This window comes from Lontra canadensis, unplaced genomic scaffold (genome assembly GCF_010015895.1).
Source record: "Lontra canadensis isolate GAN:19392208 unplaced genomic scaffold, GSC_riverotter_1.0 scaffold4, whole genome shotgun sequence".
Lineage (NCBI taxonomy): Eukaryota > Metazoa > Chordata > Mammalia > Carnivora > Mustelidae > Lontra > Lontra canadensis.
The window spans coordinates 54,812,065-54,838,587 of NW_022630998.1; the positions used below are offsets into that span (position 1 = coordinate 54,812,065).

Here is a 26,523-nt window from a genome sequence, read left to right on the forward strand (position 1 = left end):
TCAAGTTGCTTGGTTGTGTCTGGCTGCCCTTGGAGCAGGGGTACATTTGCTTTTTGGATATCTCCTTAGAAAATACTCTCAGTTACCTTCCTTCCCACCACTACTTCTTGATGACAGTTTTAATCTGGGTTTGCTGGCCCCTCTGAATTAAACCATCCTCTGACCCTGCCCCTACCTGCATCCCTGTGATTTCAGAAGCACATGCCCAATTTGTGTATCCTCTCCAGCCTCAACCATGTTTTGTGTTAATAGTCACAACAGAGGGACCCGGTGATTTAAGATTAAGGTCTGGGTTTAGAGTTCTGGATTCTAGTCCTTGTTGCCTTGGGCTGGTCATTTGACCTCTCAGCCTTAACTGTAATCTCTAAAACAGGATAATGCAAAACCTCTCCTCATAGGGTTGGATAGGATTAGATGGCATAATGCAACTGAAGTTTGTGGTACATAGTAGGTGCTCAATAAATGGTGACAATTATTGCTGGATGGTGAGTCAGGGACAATTTTTTTTTTTTTTTAGTATTCTCCCTACCATCTCAAACTGGGCGTGAAACCTTAAATAAGGCACTGACACATTCTGAGTCTCAGTTTCCTGATCTGTAGTCAGGGGACAAGAATAGCTTTTGCCTACAGACTTCACAAGGTTCTTCGGAGACTTTCTAGCGGTGGCAGCCAGATCTGTTTTGGTTTCATATTCTAAGGGGCTGCTTCTGGTTTCTGTAGTTGACTCCCCAGGGGGGGCAGGCAAGGCCCAGAGGAGAGCGGCCCGGAAAGCCATGTATTCAAAAGGTTCGGGCACAGCTGCAAACCGTATCTTACCTATTTGGGAGCAGCAAGGTCTCTCTAAGCAGCGGTACTGGGAAGGATGCGTACAAAATCCCTCTAAACTAGAACTTCTTAAAACCAGATACGCTGTACATCAAAACCTCAAATCCCAGCAATGACTCAAAGCCTTAGAATCCCAGTGACAGAGGCCAGATGGGAGTTCAAATATTCAGCGGGTTTCTGTGGCCTCAGGTTGCGATAGCTGCTTTGACTGGTGTTTACTGAGCAGATCTATGAGCCGCACTGAAAATTCCATATGGTACATGTGCGGAAAACGTACAGGGGAATGGTAAGAATGGAGTTCACGATAGTGGCTGTGAGGGAGCGGGGGAGGGGAAGAAAGAATGAGATTGGATGAAGCACACGGCAGGCTTCAATGGAATGGATGATTACTTTTTAAAAAGCTAGATGGCGGGGGCGCCTGGGTGGCTCAGTGGGTTAAAGCCTCTGCCTTCGGCTCAGGTCATGATCCCAGGGTCCTGGGATTGAGCCCCGAATCAGGCTCTGTGCTCAGCGGGAGCCTGCTTTCTCCTTTCTCTCTCTGCCTGCCTCTCTGCCTACTTGTGATCTCTGTCAAATAAGTTTTTTAAAAAATCTTTTTTAAAAAAAGCAGCTAGATGGTAGGTATATGGTTATTTGTTTCATGATCATATATCTGATCATATATCATATATGTGATATAATTTAATTTAAATAAGGGAGGAAGGCAGAAAGGAGCTCCCAGGTCCAGTAGAATTCCTAAGAAACCCCACTCTGAGAGGCCCACATGTGTTTTCTCTCTCCTGTGAACCACTGAGCCCCCACAGTCTCTCATGGAGCCTGATCCAGAGTGGGTGAGGTATAACTGGTATTGGATGGATGGATGGATCGATGTGGAAGGCTCCTCCATGCTCCCCGCCCCCATCACCTTTGATCCCATCTTGGCTGCATTCTGTTTGTGGAAGTGACGGTCAGCAGGCAGAAGGGCTTCCAGAGAACATTTTGTTTCTGCTCTGGTCTAGGACACAACACTATGGCCTGGCAAACAGATGGCTTGATCATTTAACATTTTTCTATTTCAAGCAATATGTCCTTGCAAGATTTATTCGCAGGGACACCGAGCTGCTGCTGCTGCTGCTGCAAGGATCTTCGGAGTTAACTCTTCTAGTCTGGTCTTGCCTGCCCAACACACTCCCCGAGTGACTGTCACTCATGGTCACCTGAGAGGTTGCTGGAAGTGCTCACACCCCCTATGCTCGGCCCAGGGCAGACCTGGGGTCTTTACTGTTTAGACGCAAACAAGAGAAGCGCCCGTGGGAGCAGCTGCTGGCCCCAGCTGAGCCGAGCTCGCTCAGCGCTTGACGCCAGCACACAGCCTTGAAAGGACTTCCCTCTGCGGCCGGTCCCAGTGGTGCGCATCCCAGGAAGGATGTCCAGGGGCCGGGAGGCTGGTCTGTGTGGGCAGAGGCGGGTGAGAGGGTGAGGGTCTTGCCTGCTCATCTTACTGAAACAAGCAACTGCCATACCTGCTTACTTGATGCTAGAGGAGCCAGGAGGCTAAGGGCATTGCTTGGACCTGTGAAAATGTTTGCTAAGAGAACACAGAGAGCAGTGAGCAAGGAACTGCCCATCTTCTAAGTCCTCTCCTTTCCTAAGCCAAGGGCCCGATGGAAGTGATTATCAAGGGCTGGACAGTGGCTGGGTCACGGGCTGGGAGAGTACTGGGCTTGATAGCAGAGCTCTTCATCTCCGAGGGACCTCTCTGGGCCTCGTTCTCTATTACGGGGTAATAGTCAAGAAATTCAGCCACTGCCATGGTGCAGGCACTAGCCAGTGAGAGCGAAGAAGAGCTTTACTGCTGAAGGTCTCAGCGGCACCGGGCCTGAGCGCTTAGGCTGCGGGAGGGTAGAGTGATAGGGAGAGTGCGCAGAAAGGGCCAGGGGCGGGAGTGGGAGCTCCAAGCACTCACTGTTCACCTCTCACTACACGCATTGCTCGTATATCGGCAGCCAGTGTGGCTACGTTCCTGGCCTACTGCACGCGGCGAGAAAGGTAGATTTGTTCTTAGACGTCGGAATCACTTGGGGAGTATGCTGATGACACAGATGCCTAGACCCCACCTCAAGACTGTTGACTGACACCCTGTTAGGCCCAGACTAAGCTTGCTACACTCGTGAGACCCGAGTGCCTGGACGAGCTGATCTCTCAGGGTCTAGCTCTAACTTTCAAGGCATCCCTGGAGACAGAAATGATGTCCAGTGCACAGACTCCGGGAGAAGATGCTTCATTCACATGGGGGTTATGTGAGTGAGCAAAGCAGGCTTGGGGGGATGGTGTGGCAAACGGAGGAACGCGTGTCCACCTAACTACAGCTTGCCCCTGACCCGGCCCTGCGGGATCGCTGCTATTCTGAAACAGCCGGCCTGGGATGGACGGACCTTCCGGGAGCCCTGCATTTACTGGGTCAGTCCTGCATCTCACCAACTCGCAGGCAGGGCACTGCTTTAAACTCTTGCTGCTCTAAAAGCCCTGTCTGTGGGTGGTGGAGAGCAAAGGGGGTGGTTCTGGTCCCATGCGAGAAAGAAAGCCCTAGGTGAGGGTCCCGATGCTGCTTAAGGAGACCATTTCCCTCAAGTATGGCCGTAGCCTGGGTGCCTGGGTGGCTCGGTCGGCTAAGCATCTGCTTTCGGCTCAGGTCATGATCCCAGGGTCCTGGGACTGAGCCCCACAACGGACTCCCTGCTCGGCCGGGAGTCTGCTTCAACCTCTCCCTCTGCCCCCCTGCTGCTTATGTTCTCTCTCACTCTCAAATAAATCAAATCTTTAAACAACAAAAATGTATGGCCCTATGCTGTGCCCCTCCATCACCTCTCAGATGTCCTCCTGACCCCAGCCCCAATCAGAGCCTGCCCTCAGCACCTTTTGTAGTGCTCAGATGCCAGGGTCTGATCACGAGGTGAAGGGGGCACCTTCCTAGTGACTCTGAGTCTTGGCTGAGGGATGGAGTCTCGCAGCTTGACTTGTCTTCAAACATGAGGTACTCAGTCTACCTGGGATCCCTCGAATGCTCCACAAAGGAGTGGATTCCTCTACATATAGGAGAACTTGGCTTGATTACTGCAAGTGCTAAGTGCTGCTTTCTTTGCTTGGAATGCCTCCTTCCACACCTTTTTCTCTCTGACTCCTATTCATCCTTCAGGACTCAGCCTACCCTGTGCTCTGACCTCTATGACAGGGCCATACTCATTTCATTTTAGCACCACCGCCCCAGACATGGCCTTGCTTTGGACTTCCTCACCTGGAATTTCAGTGACCCGCTCCCTTAAAAACATTCAAGTCTGATATGTGTGAGGTGTGTACTATGTCACTTGATAATACTATGACAGTTAATCCTGACACTAGTATCATTCCGCTGTTATCAGTGAGACTGGCTCAGAGAGGTTAAGTAACTTGCCCAACATCACATGGCCAGCACGCAGTAAATGGGGATCTGAACTCAGTCTGCGTGTGGCCGAGGCTGCGTCGGCAACCATCACACTATTCCCTGCGGTTGGGAATCAGTGGCCTAGGTCAAGGTTGCTCTCTTCATTCATAAAGCATGGTCCCCTGTTGGGCTTTGAAGTCAGAGAGTTTGAGCTTGGGGCGTGGGGAGCTGTCAAACCCACTCTGCTACCATCTGCGGCTATCCTTTGTACCTCAGTTTCCCTGGCTTTGTCCTGGGGACAATTACAGTTGCCTTAGGACGTAATAGCAGACATTATAGGAGAGGACGCATCTGCTGTCCTCATCGTGGTGCCCAGCACACGGGACTGTCCAAAACATGGTGGTGGAAGCAATGATTGGAAGGGCCAGTGAGTTCAGAAATAACACTCTCTTCTCCTTTCCAAGGCTCATATGGCTCCGCAGAGATGGGCTTTGGTTTGGGAGCGAGTATGTGTGATGCTGGGCATTAGTGAAGAGTCTGGAATAGGGGTGGCAAGCTTTCGGATTGTTGACACTTCTCAGAAAGGTTACCCTATAAAGACGGTGGACAACTGGAAGACTATTCTGTTCCACGTGGAAGGCAAGGACTGTGTCTCCATTACTCCCCTTACAACCTGCTTGTCAGCCGCAATACTTAACACTAACCGGACCTGCTGCTACTGAGGCAGAGTCTAAATGTTTGCGTGGCTGGTGGAATCCTGTACCTGCACCCTGGGGGGCAGAGCAGAATGACTAAACTCATGGCTAAACTCACCGAGGGTGTTCTTCTGACAAATCGAGGATGCCTCCCTCTGGCACCCCCTTGGTGGGGTCACCTGGTTTTGCAGGCTCCATCCTTCAGGCCCCACTTGTCAGGAGTGTCAAAGCCACTCTCCCTTTCTTCTTCTTCCCTGACATTCTCCTATGTCTCCCCCATCTTTGTCTTTCTCTCTCACACCCACTCCCCACATTCTCTCTACCTCCCTCTTCTCCTCCTCCTCCCTTCCCTCTCCATCCTCCTCTGCCCCATCTCTGTCCTGGCAGCTGTCCTCCATGAAGTGTCCCCGCTCCAGCCTTGCACTAGCATCTTCTTCCTGACCTTGCTGCCTTATACGATGACCCAGTGAAACAGCTAGAGTGCCCCAAACGAAGAGAAATCAGAGGAAGTAAAGAAGGTTGTAATGCAAATGCAATATATGTCTAACCTCAACCCCCTTACACAGCTGTCTTGAAGCATGCTGTGTTTCCCGGGGATGTCAGACTGGAGCCAGGATGAATGAAATAGCCAGAATTCCATGCAGGACCCTATCCACAGCCTTGTGCTTCCTGCTCAGCTATCGTGTAGGATTGTATGTGGGAAAACAGATTCAGAAGTTTAAAGTATGATCATAGCTTTCTCTCTGACCTTCTCGTTTGGACCAAATCCAGTAAGCTGGCTCCCTTTGGTTTTCGAGGATTCTCAGCATGATCAGAGTATCCATCTCACACCCTTCCCCAAATTCCCCCTTCACAGCCAGGATTACGACTCAGTGGAGGGAACAACATGGCAGCCACTAGCGGCCAGTGTACAGGCCCCAGAAGCTGTTCCGATGCTTGTTGAGAACACGGTGATGAGGTCAAAGAAACAATGCCAACATTCCCACCATTGTGACACCCCTGGCTGAAGTCCCTTTTAGGGCACCGTAGAAATTCTACACAGAACACAGGGGATAAGGCTGCCCACTCCATTCAGGGAAGAGGGTGGGCAGGTCCATCTCCCACTCCTTGGTCTGAATAGTGGCCTTGCTGCCTCAAATTGTTATGTTTGCAAGGCCACATGCTTCATCTTCCCACCCAGGGCAGGACTCCCTGCGCCCACCTTTCCTTTCCCAGAGGTAACATGGGCAGAACAAGGACCCAGGCTTGAGTAGCCAAAGAATGGCAGGGCGCGATCAGTGGAGGCAGACTGTATTTAAATGCAATTCACCTCTTTGGGGTCTGGGAAAAGCCACCCGTAGATTCATTTGCTGGGAAACACGGTCTGTGTGGCCGAAGTGGCGGACACCGGGGTCACGGTCTTGCCCAAACTTGACTTCCTTCGGAGGTCTGTCTGCTGTCCGGAATGGCAGCCGCTTCGGTGGGCGAATAGGATGTTCATCTCTAGGCCCGAGGGGGCTGCTTCCGGCTGGGAACCCTTCGGGGTGGTGGGCTGTTCAAGCTTTCCTGTGGTGGGATGGGAGGTGTACTGTTTGGCGGGAGGAGGGCTGTAGTTCTGAAATCTCACGGTTTTGACTTGCTGCAAGAGAAAGCAGAGCGAAGGGACCCAGGTGAGGTGGGAGCTGTGCTGGTTTCCCTGGGACTCAACTCCTGCTGTTTCTCAACACTTGTCCCTCCTTAAAATGCCTCATTTCTGTGCTCATCCAGTAAATACTTGTGTCCACTCTGAGGGTCTACTCTGCATCGTGCTGTGGTGGTAGAGGTGACAGATGTTAGGGGAGGTATGGAGCGCTCTCGCACCGCAGCTGGGATGGGGTGGCCACGGAAGGCTTCCTGGAGGCAGAGCTGTTTAAACTGAGAGCTGAAGAATGATGAGAAATTACCTAAGAGAAACAGGAGAGGCAACCCCTTGAGCAAAGGACTGTGGTCCCTTCCAGAAAGCCTTTCCTTCCAGAGGTTTGCCTTTCCTCTGTCCTCTCCAGCTGCCAGTAAGGCCTTTCTCAGGGCCCACCCCTTCTTTGGGGCACCCCCCACTCCCCCTGCTGACTCCAACTCCTAAGTTTCATAACGGCCTTATATCCATGGAGCAGAGTTTGCAACCTGGACACCTGCTGGCTGACTTTTGTCTGCAGAATGTTTGAGAGTTTGATTTAGGGGCGAACACATAAAAATGGGGTGATGGTATTTAAAAATTCGAATTCCATATGTCTCTTAAAAAATCAAAGATCTGGTGCACTGAGGCCTGTCTCCTATTCTGACAGCATCTGTCTGGAGCTGATTAGCAGGCCCCATATCCATGGGATCCCCTGTCTCCTGTGGCCCAAGCCCCTTCTCTCCCTCCCTGTTTCACCTCTTCATGCCTGTTCTGTCTCTACCTTGTACCCATAGGTATTTGCTCTAGCATGTCCCTGATCTAAGGCTTCTCAGTGTTCTCTGCTACTGCTTAGGAATACTTTGTTTTCCATGAAATTGGGCCTAGTGTCCCCCACTGAGAATGCAAGTTTCTTCATACTCTTGACCTTCTCCATATCTTGCAGAGGTCTGAGCACTTCTTAAATGCTGATAGTTTGAGGGCTGTATCAAACAGCCTGGTGTAAAGGGCAACTGGGGCCGAGAAAATGGCATTATTCAGATACTAAAATTCTGAAAAGAAGCTCTCAACGTTCACATCAGTCAACACTAACTTTTTCCAAATGCCTTTCCTTACAAGCTCATAGCTTAGCATGAAGAGCATGAGTTTTTCTATGAGATCTGAAATCTACCTCAGACACCCCCATGTGTCATCTGTGTGCCTTTGGGTAACGTCCTCTAACTCTTTAACCCTCCCTGTCTTCATTTTAAAATGAGGATGACGGGGGCGCCTGGGTGGCTCAGTGGGTTAAAGCCTCTGCCTTCGGCTCAGGTCATGATCCTGGGGTCCTGGGATCGAGCCCCGCATCGGGCTCTCTGCTCAGCAGGGAGCCTGCCTCCTCTCTCTGCCTGCTTCTCTGCCTACTTGTGATCTCTGTCTGTCAAGTAAATAAATAAAAATCTTTAAAAAAATAAAAAATAAAATGAGGATGACGATAATAATACCTACTATAGAGGGTTGTTGAGAATAATATCTACTACAGAGGGTTACTGTCGGGATTAAAGGAGATGAGACACGTCAAGTCCTCAGCACAGGGCCTAGTAGGTTGTTAGCATTCAGTAAATGCTTAACAAAGAGAAGGAGACCAAATCCTTTTTCCTTTTGGAGGGGAATGGGGAATGGTGCTGGTGTTGATGGTGATGGTGATGATAGTGGTGATGGCCAATAAACTAAAAGGTAACAATCACCTAATTTTCTCACTGTCACCTCCTGTATCTCACTGTTCCTCCCAACTCAAGGATATTCTATTGAGAACAGAATACAAAAACTCCTGTCTCTAGTGGGAAAAGCCCTCGACTAGAAGTTAAAAGATCTGACCCTCTGTCATAGAGGTCACAGTCAAAGTTAGTTGTTGGGAGTCATGATAATTTGCTGTGACCTTGATGAATCACTTGAATTCTCTGGTGTCTCCGGTGCCTCTTCCATACCACGAATGCCTGTATAAGCACTTAACACATCTCCTCTCGTTTCATCTCCACACCAAGCCTGTAAGGTTGTTCCTATTCTCAACTGCTATTTCACAGATTAGGCAAAAAGAGTCTCGGAAAGGTGCCCTGTTTTGGCTAAGTCACCAGATAGCAAGCAGCTGACCTGGAATTCAAATCAAGGTGTGTCTGATGCCAAAGCCGTGTTTTTTCCAACTCATCTGTGGGCCTCGAAAGGACTATGGAAGAAATATTTGGGAAACATAAAGGAGATCCTGTAGGACATCTGCAGAGGGTGCAAGGGGGCTGAGGGGGGGTGCCTGTGTGTGTGTGGGGGGGTGTTACTGTGTGAGGATTGTTTTGAGGCTGCGATTTTGATTCCTTGTCCACTAAAATAAAATTCAGGAGTTGGGACGCTGTGAAAAGTTAGGGTTATAATCTATATATCCCTATATATAGGTTATATACGCCCCCCATCCCCTTATGTCACTTCACTCCTACCTTTTCGGTGCCATTTCTTGGGTTTTCTGGTTTCACCAGGATCGATGGTGGGGCAGACGCAGGTGGTTTAGGTAGAGGCTCACTCTTGATGGGGATTTCCTTGCCTTCCATGATGAGGGAACTGGCTGCGGAGCGGATCCTGGTGTCACTGCCCCTGCTGACGCATGTGAGGGCAGGCTCCCCAGTGGGAGTGGGCTTAGGTCCCACTTCTGCCACCACTGTTGAGGGGGAGGAGGGGACCCCCTGCGGCTGGTAGAACTGGAACTGCTGAGGCCGTACGACCATGGTGGGATTGCGTCTGAGGGAGCCCACCACAAGGGCGGGGATCCCTGACTGGACGGGTCTCTGCAGGGATCCATCTGAGGAATGATATGACACAGATATCAGCATCAGGGGCCGCTGACAGCAGGTTGGGTTGGGGCTGTGTAAGCCATGTGTCCTGATATCCCAGAATAGTTAAGTGCTTTCCCCATTTGAGTGTGCTCACATTCTCTCAGGGTCTTTCAAAGGTGACCTTATTCTTTTTTTAGTGCTGTTGGCTGATGCTGGCAGGAAGTAACTGACTAGCCCAATGTTGGGCGGTGGTGGGGGAGGGGGGCACCGTCAGAAGGTACATTACTTCCATTTGCCTCCTCTCTCCCTCACACACACGCGCACACATGCACTCCCACTCTCTCACTTCAGGCCTAGCGGTTGGAAAGTGAAGAAGACAAACCTAAAGAGACAGCTTCACAGTGAGAAGCAACAGACGCATGCAAACCAAAGAGGAAATGGAAGCCAGAGACAGCAAAAAAGGGACAGAAAGAGTCATTCAATTGGAAGGGATGTGAGGGAGGGAGACAGGGAAGCAGAGAGGATGGGAGGGGTCTCTGACCAGCTACTTGAAGAAGCTGTAGGCATGTGGTAGTGGGATGGCTTCTGTTGGGGTGGGAGGGTGCAGGGAGGAAGGGTAAGTAGAATTCAGGGAGGGTGTGTGCAGGCAAATGTTGACACCACACAGAAGCAAATTCGGAAAGGTTTGGGCTGTGTGTGGATGAGCTTTACAAAGTCCCACGACAAGATGCTCTGGAATCAGACTTACTCCCAGGAAGCCTGGGACAAGTCAGCCCCATCCCCTTCTGGCGTTTCAGCCCCTCAGGTGTAAACCGGAGGTGACAGCAGGGTCTCATGAGGCTGCTGGGAGGCTTACATCATATGATGTGTGCAGAGTGTTACCACAGTGCCTGGAACATAATTAATGCCTCATGTTTGTTAGCTCTTGTTATTTTTGGGTAAACGATAGCAAACCCTAAAAATGCAAAGTCCAGGAGTGTGATTTTATCCCTTCCTTGAGTTTTATTTTGTTTTGTTTCGTGAACTGAGATGCTCCTCCCTCAGTAACAGGAAGTCATTCCTTTCCCTCATATTCTCTGGAAGACCAGAGACCTCCATCCCTTGGGCATATGTCCTGCATGTGACCAGGGAACAATCAGGACTTCAGTGCACTCTGGGGGTGGGGGGACAGGAGGCACATCCCTGAGTAGCACTGCTGTCCGCTTCTCCATAAGGGTCTCCAGCATTTAGGGCCCATAGGGGACATCCGGTCAGAGATGTGAGTCCTTTGTGATAGCCTGTGGACACGTGTATGAATTAGTCATCTGTGTCCAGCACAGAGGGCCTGAGCCAAGGCCATGTTCTGCATTGCGACTCTGTCAGGCAGGATGTGAACATGAAAAGCAGAACGCTCACTCAACGCAGCCAGTGCTCTCAGCTGCGGTGAGCAAGCCGGGCGCCATTTACACAAGTCTGCCCTTTCAATGTAGACATTTATTTTTCCACTGACAGCCCTATGAGGCGCACAGTCAATTCTCCTGTCATTTCTCTTTGCTGTGGGGAGACTGAGAGCTTGACCAGCCTCACCTTGGGAAAGGGGACACAGAAAGCCGCCTGGACCTGAGAAAGTCAAAGCAGCCCCGGGCACACATATCCTCAGGCTCCTGGAAATGTGTGAAAAATGGGGTTTATGCCTCATCTATTTATCTTGTTGGCTCCTGGTTTCCAAGAGATTCAGTGCTTTCTTATCACATGTGCATACAAGGCAAGCGGTCAAAACTCCAAGCCAGTCAAGATCTCTGCCAAGGCAGGGGAGGAGTGTCTGAAGGGAAATGTGAGCAACTGCCAGCAGGACACAATTCCTGTGTCCACCTCCTAAGTGGTCTAGACCGAGTGTGAACACGTCAACACTGTGTCAGTTCACACACTGGATGGGCCAAAGTTGACCTGTGTCGTCGTCATAGCAATAATGGTACTGAGAAGATGATCACCTTATACGAACAGGATTTCCTGAGGCTCACTGTGTGACAGGGACCGTGCCATCAGTCTTACATGAATTATTTTATTAAATCCGCACGATAACCCTGATGAGGTAGGTACTATTTTTATTTCCATTTTACAAATGGGAAAACTGAAGACTGAAGAGGTCCAGTCACTTGCCCAAGGCTTCTGTGGTGGGTTTATTGAGTATGGGTTTGTGTCGGGAAGGGGAGATGCTGGAGGAAGGACAGGAGTGGGGGAGGAAGGAGGGACATGGTAGAGGGGGCAGAGTGGGAACGGTGGTCAAGCAGGTGGTCAGGTGAAAGCACTGGGAGAGGGTGGGGCTGAGGCATTTGTTTTAATTTTCCTGGCACATTCTCCTGGGTGGCGTACTGTCCCACATGTTACCTTCTTGCTCTGACTCGTCATCCTGCACTTTCATATTTAATCATCTTTTTCTTTTAAGATAGCCAGAGAGATTGCAGAGCCCAGTTTAAATCAGAGGATGTAGAGTAAATCAAATTTACTTTGTGTGGTTCATGATCTTCCAGAAAAATATGCAAATTACAGAACCTTCATGTTTTGTAGAACAACGGGTTTCAAACACTTTTTAAAATCCCTGAAAATGAAGTCTTCTGCAGAAGTTCAAAATATTGGGAGATAAAAGTATTGCCATGTGAGCAATGTGCATGTTATACAGGGAAAAATAAAAAGTGCAGAACAGTGCAGCAGGTATGAGTAGAAGCTACTATTTATGTACATGGAAGAGCACTTGGGACAGGGATGAAGGATAGGAAGGCTTATTTTTATACAATATATGTATTTTTAGACCTTGTCTGTATATATTAGTTAAATAAGAAAGCAAGATTTAGGGGCTTTGAGAATTGGCTCCTTCATCCTCTTTGCCTCCTCCCCTCCTCAACCCCCACCCCCGTCTCTCCCATGTTTCCCTTTTGGCTCCCTGAGGGGTTCCCCGGAACATGGTTTGAGAAGCACGATCCTGCAAGTACTTTGCTTGTTCTGTCTTAACTAGAGCCAGCCTCCACCTTGGCTGTGTCCTAGTTCTATGTTGGCACTCAGGGCCACTATCATCCCAGCCATTCAGTACACAGGTGTGGAGTGACCCAGGGCAGTGACCTTAAGTCGGTCTGGCTTCTTCCAGTGATACCAGTCACTATTTGGGAATGAAAAACTCCCTTTACAGAGGCTTGTTTTCTAGCCAAGATCTTGTTTTTGCAAAAGGCGCTCTGCCTACCCCAGAGTCCAGTCCCCCCTCACTTAGCTCTAGACACGTACCTCTCTGCCACCACTTACTCTTTCTCATGCTGCTCCGCCCGGATTTCCGAAGAGAGCCCCGTCCGACAGTCCCCGGGCTGGCCGTGCTCCTCACAGGGCTGACTATGGCAGTGGGCACAAAGACGGACTTGAAGGGCCGGTTCTGCCGGGGATCACCTTCTGAAATGCTGCCTTGGGAGGACACAGAGGAGTTGGACAATGTCCATGTGGTGTAGAGACCAGGACTCCGAGAATCTGGAAAACTAGATGTCTTTCTGGTTGGTGCAAGCATTTCAAAAAGAAGAAATAAAGAAAATGCTCAGTCAAGAGTCCTATTTCAAAAACCTCTCAGCTCTCAACCATATACTGAATGTGGCTTCTCTCCACCCTCTTCCCACCCATAAATACTCCCTTTATCAACCACACAGGCTTAACTATGTTAGGCCTCACCTCCTACAGCTGGGGTCCCCATGTGGGAGTGCTGAGGCCAGGGACAGGGTCTCACATTGAGGCCCTGATGGAACAGGAAGACTTGAATTTTGTCCTTCTTCACTCCAGCTCTGATCACTCCTGACCCCATGAGTTCAGAGCACAAGATCTAGTATGTGTTCAACTTTGTAGTTCTGATTTCTGATTTATTTATTTGACAGTTTGGGGGTGTGGCTGGAGAGCAGAGGGAGAGGGATAAGCAGACTCTGCACTGAGTGAAGAACCCAACATGGGGTTCGAGCCCATGATCCTGAGATCATGACCCGAGCAGAAACCAAGAGTCGGATGCTTAAACAACTGAGCCACCCAGGTGCCCCACAGTTCTGATTTCTTATTCGTTCAGTGAATTTCCCACTGGGTGCTAAACTCCTTGAAGACAGAGATTTTATAGGACTCATTTTATATCCTCTGTGTTCTGCATACATTGCTTATTAACAAATGTTTGTTGAATGGCTTCCACGATGCTTTCAGCACTGATGCCAGTCATTTGGGCTGACACATGTTGAGCATTTACTGTACGCTGGGCATTGGGCAGTGCTTTGCCCACATTAGCCCTTGGTTCTTCATAACAGCCATCTGAGGTAGGTACTATTAGTGCCCTTATTTTCTAGGTGAGAAAATGGAGACTTCTAGTTACTTGGCCAAGCAGTGACTAGACCTGAGATCCGAACCCACTGGCCCTCTGCTCTACCACTGAACGGTACCACTGTCTACCACTGAGCACGCCCTGTCCTGGCTGGTTGGAGCCTTCATTGTTTAGGTAGCAAGGAAAACCCTGCATCTTGCTTGAAAGCAACAATCTAAAGCTGGGGATAGGCCCTATACTGGCCTTCCGAAGAGCCTAACTTCTCAGCCTTGGGCTCTGAGTTTGAAGAGTAGTATTAAAATGTTATAGAACAGCAATCTTTGTCAACTGTTTTCCACTTGTTACTCCCTGAATCCCACGGGGAATGGCTCTCATTCTACACGCCCTTCCTGCCCTTTTACGAATCCTACTCCAAGACCACAGCCCCTACTGAGTAGCCCATGGATCAGCTTGTCACTCAGTGGATGAAATAACCTGTGAATTCCCTGGCAATGACTGACTCGTCCACAGTCCTGGCTCAAAGGTGCCTGTCCGAAGCTTTCTCTTTGGGGAATTTCCCCTTATTTCTCCTCCTCCTTTTCTCTCTTCCTTTTGCCTAAAAAAGCAATACAGAGTCTAACAAGGAGCCGGCCAGTTGTACGAAGATAGGTGAGGAGTCCTTCAGCAGGCCACTCTGCCCATGAAACAGATGCAGCCAGATGCCCGGGAATGGTGCTTGCAGTGAGGGGCCTCCTACCCACGGCCGAAACCCTGCCTCAGTTCCCTGGGGACATGGTCAGTGAAGGGAATGGGCTGCCCGCCAGTTAGAGTTCAGACTATATTCTGGAGCCAAGGGCTGAGCAGTGGAGAAAAATCCCCAGCACTGGCCTCCATGGCAAAGGGCTGTATCTGCCTGTCTTTTGAATGGAGGCCTCAAGATGCTGGATCTTGTAAAATGGGCTGGCAACAGGAAAGACAGTTTCCAGAACTGTTCCCAGCAGCAGCAGCAGCAGCAGCAGCAGCAGCAGCAGCAGCAGCAGGTATAGCAAAAAGGACAGAACACGGTTAATTAGGCCCAAGCCAGCCTTAGCCCACAAGTCCCTCCTTTGAACGACTGTTTACAGACCAAGTTACGACCTCATTTTTCTGAGCCCAGCACTAGGCCAGAGTCCAGAAACTCCTACATCCCGAGTTCCCCATCCCACACTGAATCCCTCTGTCTTTTGGCAAAAAGCTCAGCACTTGGCCAGCTCTTTCTTCTAATATCAAAGTACTTTGCTAACATATAGTAATGGCCCCCATGATACCTCAGACCTGCAAACATTCTGATCCTTGTTTCCCAGAAAGACACTCTGGGTTTAGCAGGGAGGAGTGTATGTTGCCTCTGACTTGCTCCACTGTGCTGCTTTGAGTGTGCGGGTCTGTGCCCCTCTCGTCTCTGTGATAGGAGGCTGTAAGAGCTCAGCCCATATTCAGAGAAGAATTCCAAATAGCAGCTCTGCTGTGCTAACCACTAGCAGCAGCCTCCTGATAAGGCGGAAGCTTGCACCTTGGCCATCGTTGTAGAGTTCTGTGTGGACTGGTAAGAGAAATGAGGGTCGGCCCCTGTGTTGCTTTTCTCCATCCATAAGGCACCAGGAGGGCACATGTGTCTGGTGAAAGCTGCAAGAAAGAAACATCCTGGCTACTGGGCAGAAGGGAATGTGTTGGGAGGACAGGAGGGGCAGAGAGTCCACTGAAACCAGTTCCGAGAGAGGCTACCGAGAGCGTGACAGCAGGCATCTGAGGCAGGGGTTCTGATCAGATGGTGCTGCTCGGGGTCTTGTCATGGATGGTCTTCACCCGCACCCCTGTTCTTTCCTCTCTGGTTCAAGGTTCTAAGCCCCAAGAGGGAGCATCAGATTGGATGAGCCTGTTCCTCAGCTGGGGTGATAGAGGGAAGGGGCTGGGGGGGAGAAGGAGGAAGAGGAGCAGTAAGAGGAGGAGGAGGAGGAGGAGTTGGGTTTCCTGAGCCTCTGAAAAGGGAGGAAACTTCTGCCTCCCACCAAGACTATGCATGGAGGAGGAAACCCCAAAGATGTCGGTGCTATTAGGAAGGGGTTTGGGAGGAAACTTGACTGACATTCTGTACAGCCTGAGCCAATGCTGCTTGCAGAATCTCGGGAAGTATGTCATGGTGGCAGACACTTAGTTGTGATCAACCTGGCTAGACAGGTGGGTGGAGAGAGGGCCAGAGCTCTGGATAGCACAGCAGTCTCTTCCCCTCTCAGTAATTAAAAGGCTCACTTGCTGAATTTGAAGTGAAAATCCTGCCATTTTGGTCAGCTCTAGTCTTTCTATAATTAGTCCCAAAACTATATTCTTTAATGAATATAAGGAATAAGGCTAATAAGAGCAAATAAGGGGGTACCTCATACTTTAGCACCCTGGCTCTTTTAGGGTTAACCCTAACCTTAACCAAGGGGGCTGGTGGCAGTGAGAAGCATCACCGCAAACAGAGAAACAAAGATGGGGGGGAAGCCTTACACGTACACAGAGCCAAGGAGCAGAAAGGGGCCTTATCCATGCAGTTCAATCCCTTAGTCCTAACACAACCTGCTAAAAGTAGTGGAGACTAAGTTGACAAAGGACATCATTCAGCCCTGAGAGGCAGAAGGAGCTAAACCTCCCACAATGGAAAGGGTGGTCACAGACAAGGGTGAGCTGCTTCTAGGTAGACAAATTGGGCGTATGTCACCCATGTCTAAGATCAGTGATGACGGGACCTTTCAGGGGGCCGTCAAGGAGAACTTCATTCTAGAAAGCACTGATCCTCTGTCACCTAAGAGCCCTCCAGAGAATATACTCTGGCTGGGACTTCTCGTCTTAGAAATGCTGGTTCCCTAGAAGCAAACACACCCTTCCAAGTAAGTAGCACCTCTGTACACACATGTTCAGGATTCTATGAACTCGAGATGGGAGACAGACTCAATGGCAACCTATGGCTGACATTTCATCCACTGTCTGACATGCTGCCGCCATCTTGGAGCAGGCAAGTCTAGATGTTTAGGACTTGCCTAAGGACACAATATATGTACCTAGGAGAAAAGCCAAGAAGGGGGGAAAGGGAAGCTGGAGTCTTGGAATCCACTGGAATGGAATCCTACATGCATTCTAGTTACGGTAACTATTTGTTCAGCTTCTCCTAGGATAGTCTCAGTTTACACCTGCTCTCCTGGTGTATTAAAATTGTGTGTGTCTCTCTTTTTTTTCTTAAATGTGTCCTAGTTTGGGTGACAAATTATATGGTCACTGTGATTCTAAAGGATTTTTTTTTCCAGTAGAATTACCAGGACTTTGGGCTAAGGCCTGACGCATAAGCAAACCCCCTAGTAGTAGACATGGTCCTTGGAGAATTCATGTCATGGAGGAAACAGTCATAAGTTAGGGTGGGTATCTTCCTTGCTCTTCATTGGCTCCTCTAGGCCATCCCCCCCCTCCACCCTGCCAGCTTTGCTTGGTAGTACCAGACTCTATCACCTGCCACTCTACCTTGTCACCCTTTCCTCTCTCAACCTCTCCCCTCATTTCATGAAGACTTTAGTTTCTGGCTCACCATCATTCTCTCCAATGCAACTGATCCTACCGTGATGATTTCATCTAGTCCCAGGGCTTTAAATACCATCTCAGGCCCAGACCTTCTTCCTTAAAGTGCTGGGCTTATGTACTCAACCATTTGCCAACACCTCTACTGGGATTACTAACAGGAATCTAAGACTTAATCTGCTGCCTGCTGAGCTTCTGCTCACCACCACCCCCAACCTCTCAGAACCAGTTCCTCTCAGTTTTCCGGAATATCTCAATAAAAGGCAATTCCATTTTCCAGTTACTCAGGGCAAAAAAATGAGGACTCACCTTGACTCCTCTATTCTTTCACACCCAATATTTCATTTGTCAGAAAATCCTGTTATGACTACCTTCAAAGTATACCCAGAATTTAACCACTTCTCCCTACCTCCATGGCTGACACCTTGGTTCAACTCACCCTCACCTTTCCCCCACATTATTATAATATCCTTTTAATTAGTCTCTGTGCTTCCATGTTTCCTTTCTACAGTTTACTCTCAAGCCAGCAACTAGAGGGATTCTGGTTAAAATATAAGTTAGATCATGTCACTTTTATGCTCAAAACCCTGTGACAGCATGAAAGCCGAATTCCTCATTATGACTTTGGAAATTCTAGATGATCTGGCCCACCTGTTGACCTCATCTACTGCTAACGTCCCCCTCACTTGTTCTGATCTAGTCCTACTGGCCTTCAGATCAGGCATACTCCTACTTCGGGGCAATTGTCCTTGCTATTTCCGTGGTGTGGAATATACCTGCCTCATTTTCTTCCTTCTGCCTTCTCAGTAAGGCCATTCCTGACCAACATATTAAAATTTTAATCACCACCGCTATCCCCACCACAAATTCTATCCTGCTTTTCTGATTTTTCTTCTTAGCCCTTACCGTTAACACACCGTATATGTTACTTATATATCTTGTTTACTGTCTGTCTGTCCCACTAGAATGTAAGCTCCAGTGGGCAGAGATTTTGTGTATTTTGTTCACTGGTGTTTCTCCAGTGCCTCGAAAGGTGCCTGACACATAGTTTGTGCTCATTAAATATTTGTTGAATGAATGAACTAAAGCATCAGTTAAAGACACACTTAGTTTGCCAATGGAGATTTTGTAACTTTCTAACAAATTCCAAGAACTTTCCATTGAAGGAAATGACTTCTCCTCCAACCTTCTGCTACGTGAAGAAATCATTTTATATAAACTAGATTTAAGGAAACCCAGAGTTTCCCCATACTCTTCCTAGAAAGGGTCTCCCACCTCACCAGCCGACCTTATTTTTACGCCTTAGAAAGTGTAGCCTTTAAGTTGCATCCACTGCAACTAAGTTGCATCCACTGCATTCACTGCCCCCTCAGGAAACAGATTTCCTATCTACACAGCCTGTTATGGTCCCTCTGACCCTTGTCTTCTACAGCTTAACCCTAGTTTCTCTATCAGTTTCTCCTGTGGTATACTTTTCTATCTCCTCACCATCCTTGTTGCCCTCCTCCGGACACCGGGCCCCACCTACACGAAGGTCCCCCAAACTGGACATATGACTCCAGGTCTGACTCCCAGAGAGTACAACGGGTTATCACTTTGCTCAGAGGTATGTCATAAAGCCAGCATTTCGTGTGTGGTGATGGCCTCACTGCCTTGTGACATGCTGTGCCTGGCCTGGCGTGGGGTGGAAGGGAGGACGAGCCATGGGTGGTACTGGGACCGAGTGCATCTGTAGTCACGGTCCAAGCAGCCAAAGCAGAAGTGTCAGGTGTGCCGGAGAATGGAAAAGGTTGGGAAGACTGTGAGGGACTCAGACTTCTAGGGTAACCCGCCTGTGGCCTGGGGTGTGGATGGACAGGTGGTGGACTGAGTCACAGAAACTTGCCTACTGGCCTAGTGTCCTAGGAAGTTTCCCAAGATGCTCTGAGGGTCTTCTGATGGTTGCAGGTTCCCATTATTCGATTAGATGTGAGTATCAGGGGGTGGGATGTGAATGGGATTTGGGGGGTTTGTACAGTAGAAAACCTGAAATCCCGTTCTGGAGTTTAACTATGTATATTGCTTTCCTCATCTGGAAAATACTATCTACTTTATGAAAAGGACTCTTGGGCACAGGCAATGTGGTAAACATTGAGAAAGTGCCTGTAAAATGTGAAGATAACTTGTTACTATTAAAGAAAATAAAGTGTTAGGGGGTTACTAGGGCTACTTCTTGGCCCACACTCTGAAGGAGCACTGATTCCTTCAGCGATGCAGCCCACAGATGGCCCCTGGCCTTGGTGACCCGACCTCTTTTGCCAGAGAACAGAGGGGACGCACCTGAAAATGGGGATGACATAGTTGTTGGGGAAGATGCCGACCCTGCCAGTGACCAAGGAGACGCCCCTGAGCCAGCCATCCGGGTACTTGCCCAGGACCCTGATGCCTTCTCCCTTCTGTAGGTCCAGCTCGTCCGGGCCATGGGCTGAGTAGGAGTGCAGGGCTACAAACCTGGGGAGACAGGGAACTGGTGAAGAAGGCGTGTCTGGTAGAGGGACATGGAACGAGGAGAAGGCAAAGGGAAATGGAACCTCAGGGACCCCGTCCCCTGAGTCAGTGATAACAAACTTCTTCTTCGGGACGGAAGTGTGATAGGGAAGCAGCCGTGGAGGGGCCCACATCGCTGCCCTCCCCAACTCCCGCGTCCTCTACAGAGTGCCACACGCCTGGGAATCACTAAGCTAGGCTACCGAAGCATTTTGACTATGAGGAGACCAGCCTAAGAAAGAGACAGGAGTTGGTGACTAGCAATTAGGGGCAGAGCCGGGTCTCAAACCTAGAAGTGACGGCTCTGCTCAGGGTGCTTTTTCATACCGCTGAGTTACCACCCAAGAAAATGACTGTAGCCACAAATTAAGGGAAAGGAGAGGGCACAAGCCTCTCTGATCCACTCCCTCTCCTAAGAGTGAGAACATGTTTGACCCCCAGGAATGGCCCAAGGAGCTAGCTTAATGTAGGCAGGGACGTGGATGGACATTGGGAATTAGAAGGTAGGAGGTGGTTTTGTTTGTGAGCACACAGTGGAATCTTGGCTGCACGGTTGGCTGGAGGGGAAAAGGCTTAGGATATTGCAAGATGTCCCCGGGATAGAGCAGTGACTTTCACTCTACAGTCTGCACAGGAGTCAGGCAGCTAAATGACACGCAGGTATGAGTCGGGAGGTGAAGACACTAGCAAGGCTGTGAAAGTGAGAACATCTGCAGAGCAAAAGCATTAAAAAGGAGCCCCGTTGGCTTGCCAGATTCAGGTTACTAGAGTATGGCCTCAGGCTGGACATCAAGAATTCCTTCTAGACTCCAAGGGGTATGAGACGCTGGAAGGTTTTATCAAAGGTGCTGGGGGCATGTTCTCATCCTCAAGGTTATCCCCCTCTAAAATGCTGTATTTTCCGCTGATCCTAAAGCAATATCTAATTATGACCCAACATTCTGAATCTAAAGTCAGTAGAAATTGCTCACTATCCAACCTCTCAGCAGTGTTTTCGTGTATACGCTTCTGGTATTTTTCTACTCTTATAAAATAATGAGCTAGGTAGACGGAGTTTGCCAGTTTGGCTTTTTCAGCATTATTTCCATTGAAGGATATGAAGGAAGGGGAGCTCTTGTCTCTCTGGATGGGCTGGTTTGGGAGTGGTGATGCTTGGCGGCACGGGGATGGCCAAGAGGACCCCTCCGGCCAGGACCTGGAGGTGAAGGGCTGAGCTTGTTACTCACATGTTCGCTGAGAGATGTTGCTGGGAGCCAGGCACACTGACGATGGCCGTGGAATGTCCCGGAGAGGCAGGTACAGGGTGGTAAGTGCTGACCTACATAGACAGTAAAGATAGTCAAGCAGAACCGGTGAATGCCACCAGCCAGGCCCACAGCGGAGCTGCTGCCAAAAGGCCTGACACAGCTGAAAACCAAGAGCCATGCCCAGTGTCACCCAGTGCGCATCTTCGCTGTGGTTTGGGGCTGTGGGCAGAGCAGGGTGGGGCTAGACTGGCTTATGGCCTGCCGGGCTGGCATGCCAGGGCTTCTTTCCAAAAGACTGCTTAGATATGGCAGAAGATGAAGACCCATCCAATTTCCAGTCAATGGGGCATTGCCAGGCTCCTTGATCTCCCCCACCCCATCCCCCCCAACTTCTTCCCACCCCCTCCCAGTACACTCAGCCACTCTACGGAAACGTACTCTCAGAAGACATGATGGTTGCTAATGAGAAGGTAACTCTGGCCAGGCACTTTTAAGTGCTTTACAAGTACCAGCTAATTTAATCCTTACTAAAGGTACTATTATCATCCCTAATTTTGGATGAGAAAGTGAGGGAAAGATCACCCAATTAGTAAGAAATCAAATTTTACTCCAAGGTAATCTAGGTCCTGAGACCACACTCTTACTAGTGCTAGTATTAACTCACACACAGACACACCAGTTTATCCAGTGACTTACGGAAGGTGAATCTGAATAGTATTCACTTTGCCAGGATGAAAGAGGGAGTGACAGTGCTAGACACACCCAGAAACTACCCTCTTGGCACCTTGCCTGTGTGACCTATGTCCTTGCTTGCTTCCTTCTTGGCACCTCTCACAGAGGTAACTGCCCCCGCTACCAGACTGTAAGTTCCACGAGGGCAGGGACTCGATCTTGTTCATCCTTGTCTTTTCTATGTGTTCAGTATGTACTTGTAGTTAAAGTACAACTAAATGAATGAGAAGGTATTCCTACCCAGTAGACCAAGGACTGATGTAATCTCGACCATCTCCATGTCACCCAGAATAAATACATTCAGTCTACCTTTGGTTAGCCCCCCTGAGTGAGGGTAACTATGTATGTGTGCTTTTTTGGGACCATGCTTTTCAGGTACAACTCTTGTTTGTGTATGTGTGTTTGGCCAAGAGGGAAAGCATTATTGAGTGCACGTGTCTCTGGTTCTGCGTGGATGTTTGTTCACAACTCAGGACAACTGTATGCACTTGAGCGACAGCACTGGTCTGTTGTGTGTCTGACTGCGTTCACACATGTGAGTCTGTGGGTAGATATGCATGTGTACTGTGTGTGACTATACAGAAGCCTGTGATTGTAAATGTCTGTGTGGGAGTTTATGTATACGTGCATGAGCTCCAGAGGTATGCACCGGTATGCATGACTTGGTAGTTTTATGTGTGTCCTTTGTTGACAATTGTTTAAATATATGTGTGCTATGTATGTATGTTTGACAGTTTGAGGATATAGTTATAGGATCAGAAAAATATTCCAGTCAGATAAGAACAAGGGTTGGAGAGAACGTCTCATATAGTTGTTGGTGGGAAGGAATGTAATACGGTGTTGCTCCTTTGGAAAATAGTCCGGTGGTTCCTCAAATGATTAAACAGAATTAGCATTAGACCCAGCAAGTCCACGCCTAGTACATACCCAGGAGACTTGAAGCTGTACCACATACAAACTTATACATTAATGTTTAGAGCAGCATCGCTCACAATAGCCAAAAGGTGGAAATAACCCAAATGTCCATCGACCAATGAATGGATGAGGTGTATGCACGATGGAATATTATTCAGCCATAAAAGGAATGAAGTATTGATACATGTTAGAACATGGATAAATCTCAAAAACTTTATGCTAAGGGAAAAAAATCCAGATACCAAAGATCATATTATATAATTCTACTTACATAAAATATCCAGCATAGACAAAATCTATAGAGACAGAGAGTAGATGAGGATTGGGGACAAGAAGGGTTATGGGAGTGGTAGTTAATGAGTCCACAGTTTCTTCTGGAGGTGATGAAGTGTTGTAAAGTTGTGGTAACGGTTGTACATATCCATGAATATATTAAAAAATACTAAATTGTGCACTTTAAAATGGGTGAATTGTATGGCAGGTGAAGTATATCTAAGTAAGCTCTTAAAAAAATTCCATAGTTACTCCTATCCAGCGCTAATACTGCGTAAAGTGCCCTGAGCTTCGCAATCAAATACTGTCACACCAGTTCTCTAAAACAGAGAAGACAAGTTGCCAGCTTTGGGCTAGGCTGCTCCTTCCCTGTGACAAGGCAAGATAAATCCCTGCTGGGCTTGGGAGATGTGCCAAGGGAGAGCCTTGTTATGCGAACAATTAATCTTATGTTCTTGGAGATGGCTGGACCACTGATTAATAAGCAGGATGCACTTCACTTCACACCCGTGACTTTCAAGTGTTGTGTTTGAGTAAAAAGCCCTTCTGTCTGTAAACATGATTAATCATTTAGTGAGGAGGAAGATGCCAGAATGCAAAGCCATCCCTCCATGACTTTTTACTTCCCTAAGTCTTCATCTCAGCGGCTGGGGGCGGGGGTTCTTCCCCCTTTTTGGAACTCTAAACCTAGGCAGAACTGAGATCAATGGGCTTGTGATGGAATGCTTTCTGATATGGAATGGGAACTGAGGCCAGATTCTCAGGTTTTGAGGTATCCTGGCAGAGAAGGGAGAACATGTGTGGATAAGGAGGAAAGAGGCAAAGGAGGAGGGAGGGAAGGGGAGATCATGGACAACTCTGGGGGCAGGGGTGTGTTTCTCAAGAACTGGGACAGGGACCCAGTGGGAGAAAGAAGTAGAGCCAGAAGGCTAGAGGAAGGAAGGAAGAAAGAAGAAAGGGCAGATGAAAAAATAAGAGAAAAACTCTTATAACCCATTAAGACAGCAAACAAAACAACCCAACCTAAAAATATGTAAAGATGCCACAAAAGAAGATATATGGAGTGGCCAAGAAGGACTTGAAAAGATGCTCAACATCAGCAATTATTAGGAAAATGTGAGGTAAAACTACCATGAGATACCACTACACACCTATGAGAATGTCTAGAATTAAAAAGACTGACTATACCAAGTGTTGGTGAGAATGTGGAGCAGCTTTAACTCATATACTGCTGGTGGGAATGTAAAATGGCGCCACCGCATTGGAAAACAAGTTGGCCATTTGTTATAAAGTTAAATATACACTTATCACACTACTCAGCAAAATCCTACTCACAAGTAGTTATCAAAATAAAATGAAAACATATGTCTGTACAAAGATTTGTACTTGAATGTTCTCAGTGACTTTATGCATTTTAGCTCCAGACTGGAAACAATCCAAATGCCAATCAACTGGTAAACAAAAGAACGAATTGTGTTACAATCACAATGGAATACTCCTGGGCTACACATGCAATGGCGTGGGTAAATCTTAATATCATCTTAAGTAAAAGAAGCAGGACACATAAGACTACATATGACATTCTTAAAAATGCCCAAATTATAGTCACAGAAAATGGAGCGCTGCCAGAGTTCAGAGGTGAGGGGAGAGGACTGACTGCAAAGGGAAACAAGAAAACAAAACTTGCTTTGTATTTTGATTTTGGTAATCATCACATGCCTTTATACCTTTGCCAAAAGTCACTGAACTGTATCCTTAAAATAGTTGAACTTTATTGTATGTGACTATAGCTCGATAAAAGCTGATAAAACATAAGACAACTATTATCTAGTTGGCAGGAAAATCCAAGTAGCCTGAGCTTGATCCAGCCTAAGCCCTGGGGCTGGTCAGAGGAGGGGACAGGGGTACTCAGCTTATTGATGAACAGCTAGCAAGTGACCCTCATGGCAGAGGGCCACCTGAATAGGAGAGAAATCAAGAATGGAAACCTAGGGATCAGACACAATCTCAATAAATAAGGCCCAAAGAAAAATGAATGAATGAACGAATGAACGAACGAACAAATGAAGTGACAGGAAAAGAGAGCAACATAGAAACAGAGAAGAGAGAAACTGGCTAGGGAGGAGGACAGAGAGAATAAGACAGAAATGAAGGTCCCACCAGGTAAATCGTGACAACCAGGCAGATGGCCAACTTCTAAGGAGGCAAGTGTGTTCCTGTCACAAGACTGAGGGAATGGGCCTCTGTGGGGTGGTTGCCTGGGGTCAGTTGTGACCTCAGGTCCCTATGCCACAGGAGACCTGAGGCCGGACGCGAGGTCTTCCAGCAACTGGGGCTTCCTGGCATAGCGTTTGTGGGCTTGAGCAGGGTCAGACAGAGGGTGCATATTTGAGGGTGGGGTGGATATTTCTGCTACAATCTAAAAACATTTTTTCCCTTTTTTTTCTTTTTTTGAAGGAAATGACTCATTTAGAAGAAGCCTTTATCAGTAGCAGAAGAATGCATAGCTGTGTGTTTCTGGGCTTTTCTGGGTCTTGAGGTGTTATATGAGGGAGGAAGCAGGCACGGAGTCTGGCACAGAGTTCCTGCAACATTCTGTGGGCCCAGTGCCTGTACCAGCGGCCACACAAGGTGCGCAGAATGTGGCTCCATCTCAGGAGTCTGGAGCGCAGGTCTAGCTTAGTATTCAGGCATGTGATTCTAGCATTTGCCAGGGTTTGTGATTGGGGCAAGTGACACAATTCTGTGGGTCGTCCATGTCCTCATCTGTAAAATGGGAGCAATAATGACAGTTGTCTCAGAGTTGTTATGAGGATTAACAAAAGTAATCCATATAAATTACTGAGCACACTGTAAGAGCTCAATAAATGCCACTTATTTCAATCAGGAAGGAGATTAGCTGCTGCGGGGGTGGCGATCGGATGGGTGGAGCATTGATCTCCTTTTATGCACAGCTCTGCAGGTTTGAACTGAAAGCAGGACCCAGGCATGTGGTGGGGGGATGGGAAGAAGCAGCCCTATTCTTCTGGAGGAGAATGTCCCCAACTCTCCAAAATGTCTGTTTGCTGTCCCCCTCCAACCCACACTGCGGGGCTCAGCTATTTCCTGCAGGGCTCACGCCTTTTGGTAACTTAGTGGGCGTGGGGTGACTGTTCCTCAAGAGCAGGAACTACTCTGGAGCCCGTTGTGTCCTGCATCTCTGTATGCCTAGGAGCTAACAAGGGCTTCAAACCCACGGAGTTCACTCAGGGTTAGGAGAAGGCTGCATTTTAGAGACAGAAAATTAGGTATTATATGACAGTGTCTGTACCCACCACTATGGATAATCTGGAGTCGACTATCCAACTTTATAAAGTTAAAAACTCATTCCCTTGTATAGATTAAGAGTCTTAAGAGCTGCATTTTGCAATTGCAACATGTGGACCTTATTTGGTCCTAGCACTGAGGTTAATGCAGCAAACAAGGCAGTGAAATCCATAATTATAGGAGCATGAGGTGTGCTGGGGTGGGGTGGGGTTCAAGGAGGTCTGGGTGCTGCCAGGAGAACCTTGCTTTGAGCTCCAAGAGGTATCTCACTCTCATGCTGTGAAATTCCAGTGCTAACTTCTA

General features: G+C 48.4%; 1 protein-coding gene across 6 annotated transcripts in view; it reads right to left on the bottom strand.

The window, feature by feature from the left end:
* The window catches only part of SH3RF2 (SH3 domain containing ring finger 2), a 125,474-nt gene that overhangs the window by 10,931 nt on the left and 88,020 nt on the right, over positions 1-26,523 (bottom strand). For 3 of the 6 annotated variants that reach the window (XM_032850909.1, XM_032850905.1, XM_032850898.1), the window contains exons 6-10: positions 20,974-21,065; positions 19,541-19,711; positions 12,604-12,857; positions 9,016-9,374; positions 6,230-6,538 (exon numbers count right to left, since the gene is read on the bottom strand). In XM_032850909.1, coding sequence (XP_032706800.1) covers positions 6,263-6,538; positions 9,016-9,374; positions 12,604-12,857; positions 19,541-19,711; positions 20,974-21,065 — 1,152 coding nt within the window. In that variant the 3' untranslated portion in view covers positions 6,230-6,262. Of the gene's footprint in view, positions 1-6,193; positions 6,539-9,015; positions 9,375-12,603; positions 12,858-19,540; positions 19,712-20,973; positions 21,066-26,523 lie in introns of those variants that run through there. The other 3 variants (XM_032850916.1, XM_032850893.1, XM_032850924.1) reach the window with 3 other exon arrangements.